The sequence below is a fragment of the Sus scrofa genome, chromosome 3 (assembly GCF_000003025.6).
Source record: "Sus scrofa isolate TJ Tabasco breed Duroc chromosome 3, Sscrofa11.1, whole genome shotgun sequence".
In the NCBI taxonomy this organism is placed as follows: Eukaryota; Metazoa; Chordata; class Mammalia; order Artiodactyla; family Suidae; genus Sus; species Sus scrofa.
This window is the reverse complement of record NC_010445.4, coordinates 69726997-69739434: the sequence shown is the minus strand read 5'-3', so window position 1 is coordinate 69739434 and position 12438 is coordinate 69726997. Positions and strand designations below refer to the sequence as shown.

Genomic DNA, 12438 nt, shown 5'->3' with positions numbered 1-12438 from the left:
AGCTCCTGTCATGGGCGAGGGGATGAAAGGAAAAGGCCAGGGCTGTTGCTGCAGTGGATGTGGGAAGGGGGTGACCCTGTGGCTGCATCCCCAACTCCCAGGAAGCACCTCTAGTCCCAGGATCCCCCCACTGGCCATGGTTCCCTAAGATTCATCTCTTATCCTGCCTCTAGCACTTAATGGCTTTTTCTTTTGCTCCCCTTGGCTTTCCCTTCCCCGGACAGATTCCCAAATAAAATGATGTTTTGTGCCTGACAGAGGTCATTAAGGTGGTCAGGGTAGTTTTCATTGAGGTGACACTGGAGGAAATACTTGAAGGAGGGAGTGATCCGTGAAGATACCTGGCGGGAGATTGTTCTGTCCAGCAGAACAGCCAGTGCAAAGGCCCTGGGGCAGAAGTGGGCCTCTCCAGCATGTGTGAGGGACAGTGAGGGGGCCAGTGTGATCGAGGCAGACTGAATAGGGAAAGAGGAGTGGGAGATAAGATCTAAGAGGCCTGGGGGCTTTGCAGCTTGTACTAAGGACTGGGGCTTTTACTCTGAGTTTTTACTGTGGCAGGATTGGGAGGCAGTGCCATTGGCATCCAGGGGGTAGAAGCCAGGGATGCTGCTCAATATCCTACGGTGCACAGGACAGCCCCCGCAACACAGAGTTATCGAGCCCCAAATGCCAGTTGTGCTGAGGCTGAGAAACCCCAGGGCAGAAGAACAAACTGCAACAGACGTTTTCACAGACCACTCTGAGGGCTGAACTGGAAATGAGCAGAGGGGGCCCAGGTAGAATGCGGAGACTACCCAGGCAGCTGCCACAGTGACCCAGCCCAGAGATGTATCTACAGCACCCAGTAAACTCCTAGCACTTCATACAAACTGTTCAATTAATACTAAGCACTTGTCTGATTTGAGCTAACGCTAAGGGCCAACCTGGGGCTGCCTCAGAGAAGCTGGGTGCTGATAAGGATCCCAGAAGTCTCTGCCTAGGGATCAGGGTAAGGGACAGGGGGAAGGTGTCAGCTCAGCTTCTGACAAACCTGCTGATCCCCAGGGAAGATTCGAGGTTGCAAGTATTTTTAACTCTCTGGTATTTTCTCTGCTATTTTCAGCAAAGCCCAAACACAGCTGACCCCAATTCCGCTCTGCCAGAGGAAGAGACTGGCCGGATCGCTTACATCTCAGCTGCCCTTCCTCCTTGGCAGGTTGCAGGGCAGAATCTGTCCTGCGTGGGACTTCTGAGCAACCAATACGCTGTGCTGGATGCTGAGTGGGCAGGTGATAAGGGAAGCCGGTTCCCCGCCCCGGGAAATGTGGAATGGGGGACCAGAACCACCACTCAGAAGCCCGTAGTGGCTCCCAGAGACATGCCCCCTCACTCCTGACCACTTCGGCCCCTCCTGAGCTGGCTTCCTTACAGCGCTTACACCTCCCAATCTATCTGGCCCAGAATGATTGCACCACAGTTTCACTGGCCCGCTCCTGCCCCGCACCAGCAGCTTCCTCTTGCCCCACGCAACACGGCCAGCATCTCCTTTGGGTTTCAAAAACTTTCACAATCTGGCCTATAACTTGCAACTTCCTCTCCACCTTTTTGTTTCATCTTCTCTCCCTTTCTCTCTCATCACGCTCTGTCTCTCAGCCCCTCTCTACCACTGGGCTTTTGCCTGTGACTTACAGGGAACGTCCCTCCCACCGCCTTGGGTCTCCCCCTACATTCTACCTCCAACCACTTCAGTTTCCCTCGGTGATGCCTTCCCTCAGCATCAGCATTCGTTCTCAGGACTCTCAGCAGAACTCCGCCCCGCCCCGCCCCCGCCTGCCTCCAGCAGCCAGCTTCCTTGTGCGTCTGCGCAGAGCAGCGACTGAGGGCAGGAAACAGGCGTAGGATCCCTCCACCTGCCCTGCCCTGCCCTGCCCTGCCCTGCCCTGCCCTGCCCACTGCACCTTTCGTGTACCCAGTGCCCCACGGGTGCCCTGGGCCTGGCCTGGCAGCATAAACGGCACAGTGTACCTGGGGCTTCGAGAACCCCCCACACATGGAGCTCCTCTGACAGTACCCCTACCCCACCCCACCCACCCACTCTGCCCGTTGTCTGCACACACGTTCCACTCCACAGGGTATCACCTTCCTTCCAAATCCACCTTCAGGTAGTGGGTGAAAGATAGATCTTCTAGGGCCAGGGTCACACCCCACGCATACTGGTTATGTGACCTGAGGTTAGTAATGGAATCTCTGAGCCTCAGTTTTCTTACTGGTAAAATGGGGCTAATAGAGGCATCTACCAAACTGTTTCTGTGAAAATTAATTGAGATAATATGTATAAAGTGCAAACATTTAGCGCAGCACAGGGCTGTAGGGGAGCCAGCAGTGAGTGATGGCTCATTACCATTCCATATTGAACCTCACCCGTCTCCCTCCAGCCCAGGCCATTCCAGCAAAGCCTCATCAAATGCACACAGCACAGCAAACATCCAGGAACTTAGCAGTCTGTGCTTACGTTTTTGCTCTCATCTGTGGCTTTGTTATTTAACGGACAGTTACAGCCCTTATTAGGCTTCCTAGCACATCAAATTTCTACCTGTCAAGCCCAGAGAGTAAATTATACTTTTATTTCATCCTCAGGACAAATTTTTCATTGGTAGAGCAACCTTTCTACACATTAACAGTCTCTGGAGGAGATATCAGCCACTCACTCACCAAAGCCACCCGTGCAAATAAACTATCAATCCACTTGCACAACCCTCCGGTGGGACATTGAACTGGAGGGCAGGTAAGGTGACACATTAGCACTTAGGATACCCAGTGACACCCACAACATCAGGACAGGCCCACAGGCATCAGGACACAGCCACAGGCTTTTAACACACACACCTGCCAAAGGATCTCACAGCAGGCAGAGCTGTTGTCCAGACTGAGGTCAAGACCTATCCTGGGCCTCTTCTCACAGCACAGGCGTGACCTTGAGCAGGGCCAGCCTGAACCAGGAATGAGGACTTCAGTAATTCCCGATCTTGCAGCTTCCCCAAACTCTGAGCAGGTACATCATCACCTATCCCCTCTTTCTGCAGCGGTGGCAGCAGGTGGAAGCCAGAGGGGGCATGGCTCTGGAGATGAGGCCCAGGGAGGGAAGCACTGGGAAAGTGGCAGCAGAGTCCAATCCCGCTGCTCTGGGGAGCCAGGGCAGGGAGGGGGGTGGATCTGCTTATTAGTGGGATCAAGTAGCAGGCTCACACCTAGAGCACTGTGCTACCCAGCCTCCAGATGGACACTGCAGGCACTACCAACAGGAGCCAGAACTGGGAAGTACAGCTAGTGCCAGGGTCCTCCCCCGCCCCAACCTCCCCTCCTCCCAGCTCCCTGGAGGCACATGGGGGCTTTCAGGATAGAAAACAAAGGAGGCGCAGAAAACAACGGGCAGCTTTAAGCTACTGAAGGGAGCGAAAAGGAGAAACATGGCCTCGTTCCTCAAACCCTGAAAGCTGGAAGGAGTCCCAGGAGGTGAAAACAAGCTAGAGGGGAGCTTGGGCTGGGAGCCAACACAGGTCAGGAAGGGCCTGGAGGCTGAACCACCCCTGACAGGTCCATAAGGAACTGCCACAGTCCGAGCACTACTTCTGCCTAAAGAGGGGCGTGTCTGGTCACCATCAGCCAGGCTCCTCCTTGCCCTCAGGCAGAGGGTGGCACCAAGCTGAGAAATGAGGAGATCTGGGCCCACCCTCTTTGCTGACAGCTGCCCCCGACTGGGCCAGCAACACAGATGCCTAAAGATGGATCCTCTCTAAGCAGCATGGCAGCATCTCCCATCATTCCCGGTGCCCTGCACAGGCACATCCGGCCAAGGGGCTGCCTCTCTTGGTACCTCTGCCCTTCATCCACAGTGAGGGCTGCAGTTCAGCACATTCACCTGTTCCTTCCTCTGGAAGGCCCCCTTCACTCTGTGGTCATGATGTGCTTCCTTGCCTGGACTGCTCCTACCCAGCGCCTCCTCCTCACCAGATCCTGTTCACCCCTCAGATCTCAAGTGAGAAATCTCTTCCAGACATCCCTGGTCTGGGCAGGTTACTCCTTTTTCTACTCTCCCACAGTATCACGTGTTTTCACTATCAGTGCCTAGATTCTGGGCAGTCCACGAGGCATCAACACTAGCCTGTAGATGCTCCATAAATACATAGTGAGGGAGTTCCGTCGTGGCTCAGCAGGTTAAGGATGCAGTGTTGTAACTGCTATGGCTCTGGTTACAGCTGCATGTTTGACCCCTGGCCCAGAAACCTCCACATGCTGCAGGTGTGGCCAAAAATAAAAAATACATTGTGAAACAAACTGGGTTGGGGAGGGTGGATAGCTTTGATCCCTGCCCCAGGGAATACCCAGCCAAGGCACCAGTGTGTTGTGCGGGCAGCTCAGGGCCTCAGCTTGGGCTTCATGTTTAAAGAAGGCAGGAGTGATGCCTCACAGAGTCACAATCAGAACAGAAGAGGAGGCAAAAGCAGACATGATTTTGGATGGAAAGTGAGTAAAGTGTTAGTAACTGACCCAACAGAAGAGGAAGTTAGCCCTCAATACCTGCAGAAGGCCCTTTTTTTTTTTTTTTTTTGTCTTTTATCTTTTTAGGGCCGCACCCATGGCATTTGGAGGTCTCCAGGCTAGGGGTCCAATCGGAGCTGTAGCTGCTGACATACACCACAGTCATAGCAACGCGGGATTCAAGCCGCGTCTGTGACCTACACCACAGCTCATGGCAACGGCAGATCCTTAACCCACCAAGTGAGGCCAGGGATCGAACCCGAAACCTCGTGGCTCTTAGTTAGATTCGTTTCCGCTGCACCAAGATGGGAACTCCAGAAGGCACTCTTAGGAAGCTAGGCCATCCCTTCCAAGATACCAGCAAAGTTCAGGACTTGCAGAGACCAAGCATTCCAGGAAGAAAAGGTTAACCACAGGGCTAAACACAGGGAGTTGGTTGAAAAATCTGTACTCAAAGCAGTAGAACCCATAGGCCTTCCCTCCCAGCAAGGGGACTCTTACCACCCTCACCTGTATCCATCCCCCAGACACTGGAAGTTTATCATCTTTCTGGAGACATTGAATCCAAATGACTCCAGACTTGGGAACACTCTTCCAGTGGAGGGCAGGGGCAGGTGAGGCTAAAAGCAGGAACATTAATGAAAGTCTGCAAAGTGAATATTGGGTCTCCAGCCTTCTTCCCCTACTTGGCTTCCAGAATGCAGACAGATGAAATGATACTATATTTACAAAACAGAAGGAGGATCCTATTAAAACGAATAAAGAAAAGAAATAACCAGAGTTCCTGTCATGGCTCAGTGGTAATGAATCCAACTAGTATTCATGAGGATAAGGGTTCGATCCCTGGCCTTGCTCGGTGGCTTAAGGATCCAGCATGGCCGTGAGCTGTGGTATAGTTTGCAGACACGGCTTGGCTCTGGTGTTGCTATGGCGAGCAGCTACAGCTCCGATTTGACTGCTAGCTTAGGAACTTGCATATGCCATGGGCGCTGCCCTAAAAACAGAAAGACAAACAAAATGAAAACAACCAAATAATTCTCAGAAATTAAAATTATACTAGCTGAAGTTAAAAATTCAATAGACATGTTGAAAATAAACTCAAGGTAATTTCCCGAAAAGCCAAGCAGAGGGACAAAGTGATGGAGTAGAAGAGAAAAAAAGATAAGACAATCTGGGTGTCCATCTAAGATGTTAAATATTTGACTAATGGGAATTCCAGAATAAGAATAAATTATCACAGAAAGAGTATAAGAAAACTTGCCAGAATTGAGAGACAGGATTCTTCAGATTGAAAGGGGTCACCAGAAACTCCCTAAAAAATGAATTTTAAACATACGGCATTGTGGAAGTTCAGAAATAAACTCTATAGATAAAGAGAAGATCCTAAACATTCCCCAAGAGAGAAAAGAGGTCACTTGCAAAGAATTGGGAATAAAATAGCTTTGGATTTTTCAACAGCTGTACTGGAAGCCAGAAGAGGAATATCTTCAAAATTCTGAGGAAAAAATGATTGTCAACCTAAAAATTGGAATTTTCTCCTCAGCCAAACTGTCAATTAAAGCCGAGTGCAGAATTACAATTACAAATTACTCTTTTTTTTGTCTTTTTGCCTTTTCTTGAGCTGCTCCTGCGGCATATGGAGGTTCCCAGGCTAGGGGTCCAATCAGAGCTGTAGCCACTGGCCTACGCCAGAGCCACAGCAACTCGGGTTCCAATCCGCGTCTGTGACCCACACCACAGCTCGTGGCAACACCAGACCCTTAACCCACTGAGCAAGGCCAGGGATCGAACCCGCAACCTCATGGTTACTAGTCGGATTCATTAACCACCGCACCACAACAGGAACTCCCCAAATTACTTTTTTTCAGATATAAAAGGACTCAAATTTTTCTTCCTATTTACCTGTTTTCAGGAAGCTACCAGAAGAGGTATTCCACCAAAATGAAGGTATACACCAAAAGGAGTTGGCGGGAGGGGCCCAAGAAATGAAAATTTCAGGGGAAAAAAAGTGGAACTAAAGGACAAGTCTTTGGATTGAAAGGAGGCACTGAAAATATCAAAAAGCTGCTAGTGGGTGCGGTAGGAATTATAGATGGTACAAAAAAAAACTATGTCAGTGAAAAAAAATTATTAAATTTTAATTAATTATTATAAAATAAAATCATCAAATGATTAAAATAAAATAATTATGAAATAGAAAAACTATTAAATCTAGATAAAACATAAAGTCAAAAAGGAGGGGAAACACAATCATATACAACAAACTTGTAATGTTATTCATATAACCGTAATAATGTGAATATTGAATATCCATAGACTCCAAAACTATGATAACTACATTGGGAGTGTGATGAGGGTAGGGGAGATAAATTTGTTTATGGAGGTGAATGATAAGATAGCAGAATCCTCGACTACCATAATAGATAATGCAAAAGAACTAGTTGAGAAATATCGGTGAGAAATAGAGAAAAGATAGTTTCTATCTGAAGAAACAGCTAACATTATTTGCTTCTGGAGAATAGGAATGGGAATTCCTAGAAAGAAAAACTTTATCATATCAACCATCTATCTCTGCAATCACTAGAGTTGCTCTATACTACATCTCCCTACCCTTTCCCAAAACCTACCAAACCATCAACATTTCAATTAGCTCTAGTTCAAGTTCCAACATGATATAAAAAAAAAATGAAATTGCTGTGTCCTAGCCTAATTCCCACCATCTTCCCCCATTTTTCCCACCCTCAATCTAAATTTTTGGGTAGTGGCATGCTGGTAAATGTTCAACACTTGATTCTTTGAAGAACAATTCCTAATGTATAGCATTTGCCAGTTTCCATGGTGTAAATTCTCCCATCATGGCTGATTGCAAGCTATCACTGTGAGGTCACTGAATATGGAATTGGGAAGAGATGCACGTGTCTGCTCCAGCAAACTACTGCCTTAGGCCTCTCTGGCCTTTTCAACCTCCGCACTTCCCACCAGACTCAGATTACAGGAGAGACCTGAGTCTGCCCTCCAAAAAGCCAGTAGTCCACAGGGGACATAGCAGCAGTAGAAGCAGACAATGCAGGGAAGAGAGTGGTTCTGGCTGAAGGGAAGGGGTGTTGAAGTTGCCACTGTCCTTCCCCTCCCCACCTCCAGCAGAGTTACCTGCTCATTGGTAACCCCTGGCCGCAGGGTCCCGTGCTTGTAGTCTTCCAACAGTTGCACAGCCTCTCTGAGACGTCTCTGCAGGCAAAGAAAAGGGACATTGAGGGTCACCGATCCAGGACTTCAGCAACACTTTCCCTTGCAGGGGTGCATCAGTGTTGATCAAGTACCAACAATATTTATGCCAAGCAAGGCCTGTCCTCCAGTTCAAGGGACACACATGAAACAATAAAGGAGGTGACAACCTAAATGTCCTTTCATAGGGAAAATAGCTAAATGGCTGTGACATAGACATAATAATTCTGTAGAACATTATTCAGCAGTTGAAGTAGGAAAGTAGGAGTTCCCTTTGTGGCGCAGTGGTTAACGAATCCGACTAGGAACCATGAGGTTGTGGGTTCGATCCCTGCCCTTGCTCAGTGGGTCAAGCTTCCGGCGTTGCCGTGAGCTGTGGTGTAGGTCGCAGACGCAGCTCGGATCCTGCGTTGCTGTGGCTCTGGCGTAGGCTGGCAGCTACAGCTCCGATTCGACCCCTAGCCTGGGAACCTCCATATGCCGCAGGAGCGGCCCAAGAAATGGCAAAAAGACAAAAAAAATTTAAAAAAAATTAAAAAAATGAAATAGGAAAGTAGATCTACACGGCCATATCTCCAAGGTATTTTTCTAAGTGAGAAACAAATTGCAGAGCTGTATGACACCATTCTTTGTACCAAACCACCACCACCACCACCACCACACACACACACACACACACACACACACACACACGGAAAACAAAATTTCCCATGAGAATATTTGTGTGAGTAAATGCATGAAAAACTCTAGAAGGAGACCCACCATACTGGTGACAGGGGTTACCTTGGGGTAGGAGGAAAGGGCCCAGACTTGGCAAGCAGTCTCAGAAAGGACTTCAATCTTAATTGCAATATTGGTAGTTGTTATAAAGAAAACATATTTATGTAATACTTATATAATTTCTTTTCAACATTTAAAAAACACTAGCAGATATAGCACAGGGAACTACATCTAATCGCTTGTGGTGTAACATGACAGAAGATAATGTGAGAAAAAGAATGTATATATATATATGTATAACTGGGTCACTTTGCTGTACAGCAGAAATTGACAGAACATTGTAAATTGGCTATAATAAAATTTTTTTAAATAAAAACACTAGCAGAGATTTATATACTAAAATATATATGGCTACAGTAACGGGCGGGGAAAGAAAAAATAAAAGAAAAAAGAATTGCATGTTTTTTTTGTTTTGTTTTTTGTCTTTTGCCTTTTTCCAGGGCCACACCCGCGGCATATGGAGGTTCCCAGGCTAGGGGTCTAATTGGAGCTGTAGCTGCTGGCCTACACCACAGCCGCAGCAACACCAGATCCGAGCCGCGTCTGCGACCTATACCACAGCTCACCACAACGCAGGATCCTTAACCCAATGAGCAAGGCCAGGGATCAAGCCGCAACCTCATGGTTCCTAGTCGGATTCGTTAACCACTGAGCCACAATGGGAACTCCAACAATTGCATGATTTTTTAAATCTTTTTTTTTTTTTTTTTTTTTTTTTTTTGTCTTTTTGCTATTTCTTTGGGCCGCTCCCACGGCATATGGAGGTTCCCAGGCTATGGGTCGAATCGGAGCTGTAGCCGCCAGCCTACGCCAGAGCCACAGCAACGGGGATCCGAGCTGCGTCTGCAACCTACACCACAGCTCACGGCAACACCGGATCATTAACCCACTGAGCAAGGGCAGGGACTGAACCCACAACCTCATGGTTCCTAGTCGGATTCTTTAACCACTGCGCCACGATGGGAACTCCAGATTTTTTAAATCTTAAAAGCTAAAGAGACAACAATAGTAATAGAGGCAGCCTTTGGCTCCAAAAGATTTGTATAAGAATGGTCATCGTGGCACTCTTCAAATAGCCCCAAACGCCAAACAATTCAAATGTCAGTAGTGGACTGGATAAGTAAAATGTGGTATATTCACACAATGAAGAATTAGACAGCAATTCAAATAGCAAACCACAAATGCATGTTACAATGTGGTTGAATCTCACAAATATAACATGGCAGGATTTATTTTCCAAAAATTGCCACCCCAATATCTCCCATCCCCCATGTTTTTCTAGAACTTTCCCACATCCTCATCCAGAGGTAGAATCCTTGTCCCCTCCCCTTGATCTTGAGCAGGACTTTGTGACTGATGGAGGATGGCCAAGGTGAGGCTAGATTATAAAAATACCACTTCTCTTGGAGGGTCACTCTCTTGGAACTCAGCCACCATCTTCATGTAGGCTACAGAGAGACCCATGTGGATAAGACCTGAGGGCCTGGCCCACGGCTCCAGCTAAGCCGCCAGCTAATGGTTAGCACCAACTTGCCCACCATGAAAGTGAGCCATCTTGAAATGGTCCCTCCAGCCAAGCTGCCATAGCCGAGGCTGCACGGAGCAGCAACAAACCACCTCCTCGAAAAAGCCCTGCCCACACCGAAGATCAGTGAGCGAAAGAATTGACTCTTGCTGCTTTAAGCCACTCAATTTTGGGGTGATTTGTTACATAGTAATAGAAGGCTGATGCACATAATATGAAGCCAAAAAAGGGCAGGCATAAAAAAAGTATATGTAAAATGCAAAAAAAACAGGCAAAACCCACCCATGGTGCTAGAGGTCATTATGGTGTTAACTTTGGGTGGGGGATCCTGACTTGGAAAGGGCATGAGGGAAACCTCTAGAATAATGGAAAGGTCAACGTCTTGATCTGACTAGTGGTTCCCGTGGTATAAACATGTCAAAATCCCATAAGCCCTACCCTTAGGATTTGTGTATTTTGTTACATGTATGGTGTATCTCAAAAAATCAACAATAAATAGTCAACAGGGGCAGAAGGCAGCCTATGTCAAGGTCAGATAAGGAACCCAGGCATCAGGAATGCTCATCATGGGGGAAGAAACCCAGGGAAGCCACCCTGTTCCCCTGTGACTGAGGGACAAAGCTGGCTGAGGATGGCAGTGCCGAGAGACCTAAGTAGAAGCCCCTGATCTAAAGGCAGGATGCAGCCCCGGGGAGGCATTCCATGAGGCATTTGCTGAGCAGGCTGACAGTAGCCACATAGGATGGGAATCCAACAGCCACCTCCTGTACTGTAACAGCAAAGCTAACTGCCAGTCCATACAAGCCAGCTGGGCCATCCCTGCCCCACCGGGCCGTCTTGTGTGAAGTACCTGCGGCCAGCGCTGGTCTAACCCAGGGCAGCCAGGGGGCCAGGAAGTCTTCTTACTTGGGAGCAGCCTGACTGCTGAAAGTACTGCCCCTCCCCTTTCAAATACATGCACATCAATCCCTGAATTCTTTTCTAGAATCTGTTTGGTTTCCAAAGGAGAGATAGCTTTGTGGATTTGCATTTTTTCCAGTTTTACTAGAAGTCCATGGTGTTTTAGAGAAAATGTCCAAAAAATTGAAAGTACACACACAAATTTGTAATCACCAGTAAACATATCACGGAGCTACCACTGCAAAGGTGATGACTTTGCTTCTAGATTTAACATGCTGGTTTTTCACATCGTTTGTTTTAACTTGCTTCAGATCACACAGAAAGTGAGCGCTTCAGTATTTGAACACAGACTTTAGTCAGACCCTTGCTGTCCCTACAACCCGCCAAAGCCTCCCAGAGATGGGCCAAGGTCCCCTGCCCCAGTTTGCTTACTCCCCGCTGCAGCCTCTGCCCCGACAATGAATGCCCCACTTTCCACCCTGAATGGTGAATGGCCCCCGAGTTTCTCATTATTTTCCCACTTAACAGAGATCCTCCCGAGTTCCTCTAACAACCTGGCCAGGTTCCATCTCATTTGACACAGTCTTCAAAGGGAGGCCTCCTGCCCCAAGAGGACGCTTCCAAAGAGCCCTGATCTTGGCATGGATTGAGAAAGAACCAAAACTTGTTTCTCCAGACAAGTCTGAGAATGCAGGACTCGGGGAAGCTGGCATGTGCTTTTCTGCCTCTGGGCCTCAGCGTGGCCAGGCTATAGGACAGGCAAGACCCCAGGCCACTTTCTTGAGCAGTCCCTGAGGACAGGCTGGTTTGGGAGCTGGATGCCTCCCTGCAGAGAAGGGGCTGTTTTCAGGGAGACTGGAGGGGTAGGAGGAAACCCTCCTTGACCTTAGGCATTGTGAGGCTGGATGGGAAAGCCTTGGGCCTGGGGAAAGCTGGAGGTCAGTGGCAGCATGAATTCTGCAGGAAGTCTTTTTCAACCAGGAACAAATAGGCAGCCAGACTCTGAATGCAAAGATGGAGAGGGGCCCAGCTGGCCTGGAGACAAGGCTGCAGGCCCTGCTCTGGAGTCTCGGGCTGGGGGGAGGGATGGTCTAAGTTGTTGCTTCCCAGATTCCATCACTGGCCTGCCTGCCTCTGTTTGTTTGTTTGTTTGTTTGTTTGTTTTTGTCTTTTTGCCTTTTCTAGGGCTCCTCCCACGGCATATGGAGGTTCCAGGCTAGGGTTGAATCGGAGCTGTAGCCACCAGCCTACGCCAGAGCCACAGCAATGCAGGATCCGAGCTGCGTCTGCGACCTACACCACAGCTCACGGCAACACTGGATCCTTAACCCACTGAGCAAGGGCAGGGACGGAACCCGCAACCTCATGGTTCCTAGTTGGATTCATTAACCAGAGTCACGACGGGAACTCCTCTCCTTGTATTCGATGAGGCATGGTCTCCGGAAGGTCCCTGTGGAAACAGGCACCTGGGAGGTCTGCTCCTGGGGAGA

The 12438-nt window shown here is 48.6% G+C and overlaps 1 protein-coding gene across 1 annotated transcript in view; it reads right to left on the bottom strand.

Moving 5' to 3' along the window:
* The window catches only part of SFXN5 (sideroflexin 5), a 132951-nt gene that overhangs the window by 94537 nt on the left and 25976 nt on the right, over positions 1 to 12438 (bottom strand). Inside the window, exon 3 of the mRNA XM_003354772.5 lies at positions 7669 to 7746. Within this exon, the coding sequence (XP_003354820.2) occupies positions 7669 to 7746 (78 nt within the window). The remainder of the gene's footprint in view (positions 1 to 7668; positions 7747 to 12438) is intronic.